The sequence below is a fragment of the Mirounga angustirostris genome, unplaced genomic scaffold, assembly GCF_029215605.1.
Source record: "Mirounga angustirostris isolate CCGP_5_RB_7025 unplaced genomic scaffold, mMirAng1.0.hap1 SCAF_17, whole genome shotgun sequence".
NCBI classification, from domain to species: domain Eukaryota; kingdom Metazoa; phylum Chordata; class Mammalia; order Carnivora; family Phocidae; genus Mirounga; species Mirounga angustirostris.
The window spans coordinates 50,865,990-50,878,212 of NW_026991725.1; the positions used below are offsets into that span (position 1 = coordinate 50,865,990).

A 12,223-nucleotide genomic window follows, 5' to 3' on the forward strand; every position below is an offset into this window, starting at 1 on the left:
CATTTCATCCAGATTGCTCAGTTTATTGGCATATAGTTGTTGATGATAATTTCTAATAATGGTTTCTATTCCCTTGGTGTTAGTCATGATCTCTCCCCTTTCATTCATAATTTTATTAATTTGGGTCCTTTCTCTCTTCTTTTGGATAAGTCTGGCCAGTGGTTTATCGATCTTATTAATTCTTTCAAAGAACCAACTTCTAGTTTCGTTGATCTGATCTACTATGTTTCTGGTTTCTAATTCATTGATCTCTGCTCTAATTTTAATTATTTCTCTTCTAATGTGTGGCTCAGGCATCATTTGTTGCTTTTTCTCTAGTTCTTTAAGGTGTAGAGTTAGTTGGTGAATTCGGGATTTTTCTGTTTTTTTTGAGTGAGGCTTGGATGGCTATGTATTTCCCCCTTAGGACCACCGTTGCAGTATCCCACAGGTTTTGGACCGATGTGTTTTCGTTCTCATTGATTTCCATGAATTGTTTAAGTTCTTCTTTGATTTCCTGGTTGACCCAAACATTCTTGAGCAGAGTGGTCTTTAGCTTCCAAGTGTTTGAATTTCTGCCAGTTTTTTTCTTGTGATTGAGTTCCAGTTTTAAAGCATTGTGGTCTGAGAATAGGCAGGGAATAATCTCAATCTTTTGGTATCAGTTGAGACCTGATTTGTGACCCAGTATGTGGTCTATTCTGGAGAAAGTTCCATGTGCGCTCGAGAAGAATGAGTATTCTGTTGTTTTAGGGTAGAATGTTCTGTATATATCTATGAGATCCATCTGGTCCAGTGTATCATTCAAAGCTCTTGTTTCCTTGTTGATTTTCTGCTTAGATGATCTGTCCATTGCTGAGAGTGGAGTATTGAGGTCTCCTACAGTTAAAGTATTGTTATCAATATGACTCTTTATTTTGGTTAACAGTTGGCTTATGTAGATGGCTGCTCCCATGTTGGGGGCATAGATACTTACAATTGTTAGATCTTCTTGTTGGATAGACCCTTTAAGAATGATATAGTGTCCTTCTGTGTCTCTAATTACAGACTTTAGTTTAAAATCTAATTTGTCTGATATAAGAATTGCTATCCCAGCTTCCTTTTGAGGTCCACTGGCATGGAAGATGGATCTCCATCCCTTCACTTTCAGTCTGGATGTATCTTTAGGTTCAAAATGGGTCTCTTGTAGACAGCATATGGATGTATCCTGCCTTTTTATCCAATCTGCAACCCTGTGCTGTTTTATGGGAGCATTTAGGCCATTCATGTTGAGAGTGATTATTGAAAGATATGAATTAATTGTCATCATGTTGCCTGTGAAGACCTTGTTTTTATAGATTGTCCCTGTAAATTTCTGTTACATATGACTCTTGGGGTCTTTTTCCTTTTATAGAACCCCCCCTTAATATTTCTTGCAGGGCTGGCTTAGTGGTCACATATTCTTTCAGTTTCTGCCAGTCTTGGAAGCTCTGCATCTCTCCATCCATTCTAAATGACAGCCTTGCCGGATAAAGTATTCTTGGCTGCATGTTCTTCTCGTTTAGTACCCTGAATATGTCTTGCCAGGCGTTTCTGGCTTGCCAGGTCTCTGTGGATAGGTCTGACGTTATTCTGATGTTCCTCCCTCTGTACGTAAGGAATCTCTTCCCCCTTACTGCCCTTAAGATGGTTTCCTTGGTTCTAAGATTTGCGAGTTTTACTATTACATGCCAGGGTGTTGGCCTGTTTTCCTTGATCTTGGGAGGGGTCCTCTCTGCCTCCAGGATGCGAATGTTTGTTTCATTCCCCAGATTAGGGAAGTTCTCAGCTACGATTTGCTTAAATACATCTTCTAGTCCTCTCTCTCTCTCCACTCCTTCCGGGATTCCAATTATTCTGACATTGGAACACTTCATGGTGTCACTTATTTCTCTGATTCTATTTTCATGGATTCTGAGTTGTTTTTCCCTGGCCTCCTCTTTTCCCTTCTTATCTATTAAATTGTCTTCCAGGTCGCCTATTTGTTCTTCTGCCTCACTTACCCTAGCTGTTAGATTATCTAGATTGGATTGGATCTCATTGATAGCATTTTTAAGTTCTGCCAATTCAGCTTTCATTTCTGCCCTTAGAGACTCTATGTTGCCATTAATTGATTTCTCCATTCTAGCTACTGTCTTCACAATTGCTAGCCTGAATTCCATCTCCGACATCTTGGTTATATCTGCATCCATTTGTAAGTCTGCGGCATAAGTCATGATCTCTGAGTCTTTTCTATTTTGGGGGTTCCTCCTCCTAGTCATTTTGTTGATGGGTGTTTGAGGGAATGTATAGAGTCCAAATTATTGACCAGAACCCAAGCAAGATGCACCTGTTTTCTTGGGACCTTAGGGTTGCTGGCCTCTTGTTTTCCCAGACTGTCTTCTGGGGGAGGGGCCTGCTGCACTGTTACTCAGGCAAACCTCTCTGGGTGGAGTTGCCCTGCCCCCCTCTGGCGGGGGATGGGTTCAGTGGAAATCAGTTTTTGGGGGCTTTTGTTCTCTGACAGCTTTCCCTGGTGGCTTTCCGTGTCTCTTCCGAGAGTCAGAGCAGAAGAAACCATTTCCAACCCTCTGCCTCAGAGCAGAGAGACCGCAGTCTGTTCTTCAGTGAGCTCTCCAGGCCACACCATCTCCGTTTCTGTCCGTGCTGCTATAAACTGCAGCGTCCTGGGTTGTGTGCCCCTCTGCAGCGCCCCCAGTCCTGCCTCCAGGTCGGAGCAGGTCTCTGCCCTTTGTGCTTCTAAAACTGCCAGCCACTCCCAGTTGGCACATGTGACCCTGCTGCTCCAGGTTTCCACCCCGGGGCTGCCCTAAAGTCCTTTCCCCACCACTTCCGGTCTGCGAGTCTGTGCCCGGTCCCCAGCGCATGAGGCTGTCACTCACCGGCGGTGTAGGATCCCCAGGGCCAGGCACCCTCCCGCTGCCGTTTATCCTCCGGTATCTGCCTGCAGAATCACGGCTACCCGCTTCGTACCTCCAAACCAACCGCCTGCGATATTCTATTTGTAGAGATCCAGATCTTCTTACATCTCAGGCTGTTTTCATGGGTGCTCAGAGTGGTCTGATAGATATCCAGGTCAATTTTGGAGACCAGTTGAAATAGGGTCCCCTAGTCCTCCGCCATCTTTTCTTCCTCTCTTCACTGGATTTTCACTGCCTGGAATTCTGGTTTATTTTCAAGTAATATATATGTAAATATATATATACATACATACATACATAAGTTTATTTATTTTCAAGTTATATATATTTTTTCCATGAAATCTTTCTCATTTAGAATGGAGCTCAGAAGCTTGCATGGCCCACACTTCCCGGCTGGAAGAGCTAGCACTCTCACCCTCATGAAAGATGGAGTATGTCGCCTCCTTTCTCACTCAAGCACTATTAAAAAAAAACCACGGCATGGGGTGCCTGGGTGGCTCAGTCGTTAAGCGTCTGCCTTTGGCTCAGGTCATGATCCCAGGGTCCTGGGATCGAGCCCCGCATCAGGCTCCCTGCTCTGCAGGAAACCTGCTTCTCCCTCTTCTACTCCCCCTGCTTGTGTTCCCTCTCTCACTGTGTCTCTCTCTGTCAAATAAATAAATAAAATCTTTAAAAAAAAAAAAAATACCACGGCATGGAGCACTTGGGTGGCTCAGTCAGTTAAGTGTCCAACTCTCGATTTCAGCTCAGGTCATGATCCTAGGGTCATGAGATTGAGCCCCGCGTCAGGCTCCGCACTGGGTGTGGAGCCTGCTTAAGATTCTCTCTCTCCCTCTGCCCCTTCCCCAATGTGAGTATGCACAAGCACATGTGTGCTCTCTTTCTCCAAAAAATTAATTAATTAGTTAATTAATTAATTAACATGGCAGCTTCCCAGCCTTCTGGCTGCCATCCCCACCCAGACCCATCCCGCCCCCCACACATAGACACGTGTATTGACACGGAGAGGCCAGGCTGATGGGTTGGTTGGAACAAAGGACCCCTGTTTCCCTCCTTAACAGGTCCAAGAGGCCAAGGTGATGGAAGTGAAAATCAATGAGGCCCGGGAGCACTACCGGCCAGCAGCTGCCCGAGCCTCTCTGCTCTACTTCATCATGAATGACCTCAGCAAGATGCACCCGATGTACCAGTTTTCTCTCAAGGTGACTTACACCTGCAGTTTTTTTTGCATAATCATCGTAATACAGCCACCACAACTCTCTGTGAGAGCTTATCTGTGGGCTTCATTAGCTAGGGCAGGTCTTCCAGAACAAGTCCAGGAAGACAACTACAGTGCCTTCAGACCAACATTACAATCTTCGTCTCTTTAACTGGGTCATTCAGGACTCACAGGTTACTTTGGCTGGAACGGAAGATGCCCGACTCACTCAGTGAGCACAGATGACATGGTGGGTGCTGAGCTTACTGATGGCGGGGAGGAGGACCAAGAAATATCAGAAGTGACCCCTGCCCCCGAAGATCTTAAAATATGATAGAGGGACAATCAAATGTGCATGTCATTCATACCAGTTAAAGACCAAAGCAGGCTATAATCACAGCCCATCCTTAAGTGACTTGTCTTATTACCCTAATATCCTCAAAGCTACAGCTTTATGGTTGCTGAAATATTTCTAAACCAAAGACGTTAGCAAATTGTAAGTGCTGACTGAACTTAACTTACTAATGAAAAAATAAAGCCCTATAAATTTTAAGCAAGTCGCTAAAAGTATATCTTTCTCCCCTAGGGTGTAGCAACAGGGGTAGTGGGGTATTTCTGAACAACCTCCTTGTTTGACTTAACAGAGGATAGACACACACACTTACACCCTCATACACACACTCAGAGCACACAGCTCACTCTGGGAAGGTAAACTTCCATATGGGGGCCAAGGTGTGGGGATGGAGGTGAGCAGGTGAGAAATCAGAATGTCTCCAGGACCCGGAGCTCATTAAATTGCAGGTGGCATTTAACCATTTCCATGTCCCCTTCCCTCAACTCAGAGTCTCTGCAGATTACATGAAATGTGTTTATAATATTTTATGGTTTGGGGCATCTGGGTGGCTCAACCAGTTAAGCGTCTGACTCTTGATTTTCGGCTCAGGTCATAATCTCAGGGTCATGAGATCGAGCCCCACAAGGGTCTCCACTCTGGGTGTGGAACCTGCTTGAGATTCTCTCTGTCTCCCTCTGCCCCTCCCACCCCTCTAAAAAATTAATAATAATATTTTATGTTTTTAAAAGAAATCTAATACTTAACCTTGTATTCAGGTCAAAGCAACAGATGAAAGAATTATGAAATATTTTAAGACAGTATGAAAGTTAGCATGGTAAGCCTCATAACTGCAAGATCGCTCCCTAGTTCTGAGAGTAGTTGAAAAGAAATTAAATGAAAATATGTGTTCCCAAAGATGTTGTAAGTTGTTTTGCAGCAAGAGCATCCCAATAGAGGCTTGTTTCATCATTGGAAGTGCTATTTGGGGGAGGAGGGCATTTTGGGGCCCCGTACGGTTATTAAGAATCGCCGACCAGCTTGGTCACTGAAAGCAGATTTAAATGCTTAATGATAAGGAGATGAAGTGTCTTCAGAGGCACCAAAACAACAGTACACTTCGAAGCCTTGTGTGATTTGAAGAAAAACCAGCCACAGGAGTCTCCATGGTCTTGGCTTTGGTCTGAGGTTGGACTCAATAGTTGTCGTTCCAGAGAAAAGAGAGGCATTCTGAGAGCAGGGGCCGCACATCCCAGTCCTCTAAATTGTTTTGAGCAGGAATATATTCAGATGTGTCTATTAGCTTTTATATAAGCAAAAACTCTTCAAAAGCCAGTCGTGAACAAGCTTGGAAGTTCATAACATGGTTAAGATGGAACCTACGTGACTGTCATTTTTCTTCAAAACTCAGCCCAAGGCAAAGAGAGGGGTTAATGAGACTTCACTTGCCAGGTGCTCAGGGTGTCTTGAGAAGGACAGCACCTTTCTGAGGTTCCCTGTGGACTGATGGAAGGCCCGGCTCCCTCTGTCATGCACCTTACATGGAGGGACCCAGCTGGAGGAATGAGGTTTCTCAAAGGGACAGGGAAGGGAAGAATCACACAGAAGCAAAGAGCACAGAGCTGAAGGCCTGTTGACCTATTTTCAGAGGGCTTTTCATATACCTTCCTTGGGTGTGAAGATTTAAAAGTGAGGAGATTTCATACAAACCCAAATTTCTGGCTTCCCATGAAAGTCTGTAAGATTTGGCAACACTGAGCTTACGCTCCACGCAGGGCACGTATTTGCCAGAGCTAAGGGATGGCTGCTCCCAGATGGGCTCATGCCTCCCTGTGGCCGTGTTCTCCCCCCTCCCAATTTGGTCTTACACACCCAGCCCCTGGAGGCATTTGAGTTTGAGATCCCTGGTCTGGAGCATCTCTCATGCTCTGCCTAAGCTCTTCAGGGCACTAGTGGGCACAGTCATTCATTAACAGATCTTTCCAGTGACTTCCATACGGGAAGAGCTGGGCTGGATTCTAGGGAAGAGAAGAAAGTTGCTGAGACCTGACCTTAGTGTGCCCACAATCTGATAAAGGACAAGATGAAACACATCCTAGGCACAAGGCAATGGACAAGGGCCCTGGAAGGGCAACGAGGTGGCTAGAGCCAGCCATAGGACTGTGTGTGCAGCAGACGACCTCCAAGAGGGGTCATGCAAATGGAAGTCAGCCCAGCGCTGGGCTCTGCAGACACTGGAAGTGAGAGCAGGACAAGGGGTCCTTTTTAGGACGAAAGGGAAAAGTGACCCAGAGTTAGTGGAGGGTAAAGAAAATGCTGAGTGTACTTAGGTCCTTAAATGTTCTTTCGATCTTTTCCTGACTTGCGAATCACTTTGTTTAAGCTTAGTAACTAGAAATTATTTACCGATTGCTGTCATTTCAAGAAAGAGAGTTTCAGGGAAAAAAAATACCACACTAACCACTGGGGGGGAAAGCTACCCACGCGGTCTCTACAGACCTACTCTGCAAGGGGAAGTTTCTCAAATTGCTCTGTGTGGAACTGCAGGGAAGATCTGCTTCTACCAAGCTGTTCTTCCAATCCCCAGCCTTCCAGGTACAGGGAAACATCCCAGGGGATTGGGTTGAGGGTGGTCAGAAGATGTTGCTGCAGTCCTCAACACTGAATGAAGAAGGAAGGCTGCAAGGGTTTCAGTAACAAGAAATACCATGGTACTATGAAATAGAGGAATTCATATTCCCCGCCCCCCACTTTCCAAACGAGGAAATATCGAGACACAGAGCTTATGTCGTTTCCATTGAGGTTCAAATGCCTGGGGTTAGAAAGACCTGAGAATTTTTTTATTTTCTTTTGGAAGCCACGAAAGGAAAATAGAGAAAAGACCGGAAATCTGCTTAGCCATGAATTGAAAAGGCCCAATGATAGCTTGATTTCAATTTTCTTTAATGATGTGCTGTATAAATATCACATTCAAAATGTAGCGTTACTAATATTTACTTTTATAAATGCTGTATACTTTAAAATAATGAAAAATTGACTCATGTAAATTGGTATTTCATACAAAAGCCTTCGTGTTCAGAAGGTGTAGCCGAAGCAGGCTATGCTCCCTGCTCCCTGATTGAGGGAGGGGTCTATCAGGAAATAAGGAATGTGTAAGTGGACTCTCCAAATGAATGCACAGTTCATAGGAAGAAAAACAACACATGAGATTCTGATCATTCCCAAATGGAAAAATAATTATTTAAAAATATTCTGAGTGCCTAGGATGTTTACAAGGGGCCCTTTAAGACAACAAATTTGCCCAACACATTTTGGTTCTACCATCAAGAAATCTGGAATTTACTGGCTAGGATCATTAATCCCAACTGGTTATTGTTGGCTGTGTTTTTGGGGGGTAGTTACCCAACAAAACTTACTGGATCTAATTTAATGATGTGGGCTACTGGATAGTTACTTTTCACTGGTCAAAACTGTAGGCTCTTGTCTGTATGCCTCAAAGCTTTGCCCACTTCATGGCAACGTAAATAATTCATATAAGCAAACTAAGAAAAGAGCTAATAGCATGTTGTCTTGTTGCCGCCGTCCCTTCTTGGCAGGATATGCTGGGAAAGCATTTCTGTGGCTGGCAAATTACAGTGTTCTTCACAGGTTAAGTCTACTAGCTATATACAAAGAGAGCTGTGCCAATTACCAGTGTCCAACCTCCTGCCCCCAGGCATTCAGCATCGTCTTCCAGAAGGCTGTGGAGAAGGCTGCCCCAGATGAGAGCCTCAAGGAGCGTGTGACCAATCTGATAGACAGCATCACCTTCTCTGTGTACCAGTACACCACCCGTGGGCTCTTCGAGTGTGACAAGCTGACCTATCTTGCCCAGCTTACCTTTCAGGTAAAAGTGGGTTGCAGAAGTTTCTAGAAAAGAGGTCATTTTCCAGTGCCCAACCAGAAAGTTTCTTCTTTTCACAACGCTTCCCATAGAATGTGAAGACAGTTTGGCTCTAAGCAGAGGCACCGGACAAGAAGGTCCAACATGGCGCATGCGTCCTGCCTCACCGTTGTCCCACTCATGGCAGCCATGGTTGATCAACTGTTGTACTTCTTGTTTTCCTTGGATTACCTAAGCTCCTCCCCAACATAGCCCTCCAGCAGCCTACCAGTTTGTGCCAAAGTGGCATAAACAATGGAACTCAATGGCCATACAAATAACTAGATACTTTTTGAGATGCTGTAAGAAATTTACAGCATCCTCATTATTTATTTACCTTGAGAGATGCGGGTTTAATGTCCCAAACTTCCCATGGAATAAGAAATTACAAATGTCCTTCCATAGCCACAGCAGCCTTGGCCTTGAAGAGGCCCTTAAGAACTCTGATTCTCAAGGGTTTGGGCGCATCGGGAACTTCCAGTGTTAATGAGAAAAACCTTGTCTTCCACTTATTCTCAACTTCAAAAAGCCAAGAAAACTTATTTTCTTGCATTTATCCCTCTAATCATTTAGGATTGGGAATTTTTTCCATAAGTTAATTGGGAGCACACACTAGATTATCTTGAAGGCCTCTTTCAATTCTTGACACCAGACAGTCTGTGATCACTTCTGGGCTGACTCTCTTTGCATGTTCCAAAGCCTGAATGCATGGGGGAGTGGTAGTGTGGCTTGTCCCCCTTACCCTCTGTCTTCCCTCTCCAGCACAGATGAGTGTGGCCATCATAAAAAGAACTTGGAGCACCTGGCCGGCTCAGTCAGCGGAGCCTGCCACTCTTGATCTTGGGGTTGTGAGTTTGAGCCCACGTTGGGCACAGAGATTACTTTTTAAAAAATTTTAATTGGGGGCACCTGGGCGGCTCATCAGTTAAGCATCCGATTCTTGATCTCAGCTCAGGTGTTGATCTCAGGGTTGTGAGTTCGAGCCCCACGTTGGTCTCCATGCTGGGCGTGGAGCCTACTTAAAAAAAAAAACTTGGGGGCGCCTGGGTGGCTCAGTTGGTTAAGCGACTGCCTTCGGCTCAGGACGTGATCCTGGAGTCCCGGGATCGAGTCCCGCATCGGGCTCCCTGCTCGGCAGGGAGTCTGCTTCTCCCTCTGCCCTCCCCCCTCTCATGTGCTCTCTCTCATTCTCTCTCTCTCAAATAAATAAATAAAATTAAAAAAAAAAAAAACTTGAACCCCAGCATCTTCCCTCCTGACACTCATTGCCCCCAGGCCCCAAGGAGCTTCCAACCCTAGATTTCGCTCTTCTCTCCTCATAAATATTTTAACCTCATTTTACCAGACCTTTATCCCCCCTTAGAGACTTTTCCTCAGACTTGCCAAATTATTATTTCTTAGTGAGCATTCCCATCTGTTCTGAGCACAGAACACCATTTAAAGGGGGATGGACAATTCCCCAAGCACCTCTCGGTGTGAATCATTAGCTCTAGAGCTTGCTCTACCTTCCCCTGCACATTCCTCACCAACTCCCCCTCCTAGCCTCTGCCCATTCCTCAGCCCCTTCCCAGAGCACCTTCCCTCCCTGCCTAGATAGTCCCACCTCTTAGCTTCTCCAACACCCAATTCAAAACCACATATAGAAGGTTTAATCAAATTAATCTCCTCACCCCTGCTTGCTGGCCACTCCCCTATTCTGGAAACTTTCGCATTATTGATTCATTTATGCATTTCTGTTTTGCGTATATCCACATGTGACTTCGACGTTCTCCTCAAATCATGTCATTTGTATGTGTCATCTTCTTAATTCTATTGCAGGGATGTACTCCATGGCATTTAGGACTGATACACAAAATGCTTGCTAACCCAGGTTTAGGGTTGGTTATTTGGGGCGAATACACACGCACCCAGGAGTGATTTGCACAGATACCCAGTTTCTTCCACTCCACCCTCTTTCAACAACCAAAACTGGTGGCAAGCTCTAGGGGGTTCAAAGCAGCAATAATTACCCTGAGTGCCAACCCCAAGATCTCCAGAACCCTGTGACTCCCACCCCCTAAAGAAATGTGGTACCATCCTTCTACATTGCAGATTCTCCTCATGAACGGGGAAGTTGATGCGGCAGAGCTGGATTTCCTGCTTCGATCTCCAGGACAGGCGGGCGTCACCAGTCCCGTGGGCTTCCTCTCCCATCAGGCCTGGGGCGGCATCAAGGTCAGTAGAAAAGGCCCCCAGGAATAAGTCAGGTTCTCATCTCTTGGAGTTTTTCCCCATGAAGTCAGCAGGGCTGCCTTTGGGGGTTCTCGCACGGAGCTGTGTTAAACATAGGTGCATGCCTTTACCTGGCCCCCCACAGCAGAGCTCACGGTTCCCGGGCCTGCTGGGAAGGCTCTGTAGAGGAGCAGGTACATGCAAGTTAAGGGCTCTGCCTCCAGGATGTGGGGAAGCGGTAAGATCGTGCAAGCTTCCCGGCCTTGCGCCTGCCTGCGCTTAGGGCTGGCACGTGGACCTCTCCGTGAGGCCCTGGGGCCGGCGCGGGCGTGCTGCAGCAGGGCTTCCAGGAAGCAGACAGATGCCAAGCTCTGTTCAGGCATGTCAGTGTGAGTCCCAACTCAGCCTCAAAGCAGGGGATGCGTTCCAGCCTGGGATTCTGTGGTTCCTAATAGCTCACATTTATTGAGCACCTTCGAAATGCATTTTCTTCTCACGTTCACCCAGGAGGTAGGTGGTATCTGTTCCCCTTTAATGCAAAGCCCATTTTCTTGCCATGTTGTGCAGCTTATTTTTTTAAGATTTTATTTATTTGTGCATACAAAGCCGCCTAAGAACGTACATGTATGCGCATGCACCCAGCGGGGGCGGGGTTAGAGGCAGAGGGAAAAGCAGATACCCCACGGAGCGGGGAGCCCGATGCGGGGCTCCGTCCCAGGACCCTGGGATCATGACCTGAGCCGAAGGCAGACGCTTAACGACTGAGCCACCCAGGTGCCCCCATGTTGTGCAGTTTAGTTTAGTTGGGATTCTACGGACGTTATTCTATGAAAAGATCACAAACTATAAGCTCCTTTGTGTAGGGACCATGCATGCATGCACAGGGGGTGACATGATGCCGGGCAGTAACGTTAACAAAGTGACCACCCACCGCAGAGGCCTGGCCTGCTGTCCACGTGGGCAGCTGTTAGGTCCACACCTGAATGAGTACACACAGCAGATGCTGATGCTCTGGGAGCTCTGGCATCTACACAGAATGAACCCTGTTTGTGATCTTCCATGTTTGTTCCATCTTCTACACCGTTCATAGAACAAAGAAGGAGTCTAAAGTAATAGGATTGGTTCTCTTTCTCTTTATATTTTTTTATTGATTTGTTTAAATTTTTGAGATAATATAAATTCACATGCAATTATAAGAAACAAGAGAAATATCCTTGGTACCCTGTATCCCTTAGTGATAACATCTTGCATTCCTGTCATGCAACATCACATCCAAGAAACTTCCATTGATACAATCCACTAATCTTACTGTGATTTCACTAGTTTTTATGCACCTGTGTGTCTGTATGTGTGTTTAGTTTTTCATATGTGAAGATTCATGTAACCACCACCCTGGTCAAGATACAGAAAATTCCATCACTATAGGGATCCCTCATGTTGCCCTTTTTAACCAGAACAACCTGCCCCCTCCCCTAATGCCTGACAACCACGAATCGATTCTTCATTTGTATGATTTTATCCTCCCAAGGATGTTACGTAAATGGAATCCTACAGTATGGAACCTTTGCGGACTGGCTTGTTCGCGGAGCATAATTCCCTTGAGAACCATCCAAGTTGATTTACTTTATAACGGAAGCCCAGAA

At 45.7% G+C, this 12,223-nt stretch overlaps 1 protein-coding gene across 1 annotated transcript in view; it reads left to right on the top strand.

Moving 5' to 3' along the window:
• Positions 1 to 12,223, top strand: part of DNAH9 (dynein axonemal heavy chain 9) — a 336,543-nt gene that overhangs the window by 257,638 nt on the left and 66,682 nt on the right. The window contains exons 57-59 of the mRNA XM_064583354.1: positions 3,980 to 4,120; positions 8,163 to 8,333; positions 10,461 to 10,583. Coding sequence (XP_064439424.1) covers positions 3,980 to 4,120; positions 8,163 to 8,333; positions 10,461 to 10,583 — 435 coding nt within the window. The remainder of the gene's footprint in view (positions 1 to 3,979; positions 4,121 to 8,162; positions 8,334 to 10,460; positions 10,584 to 12,223) is intronic.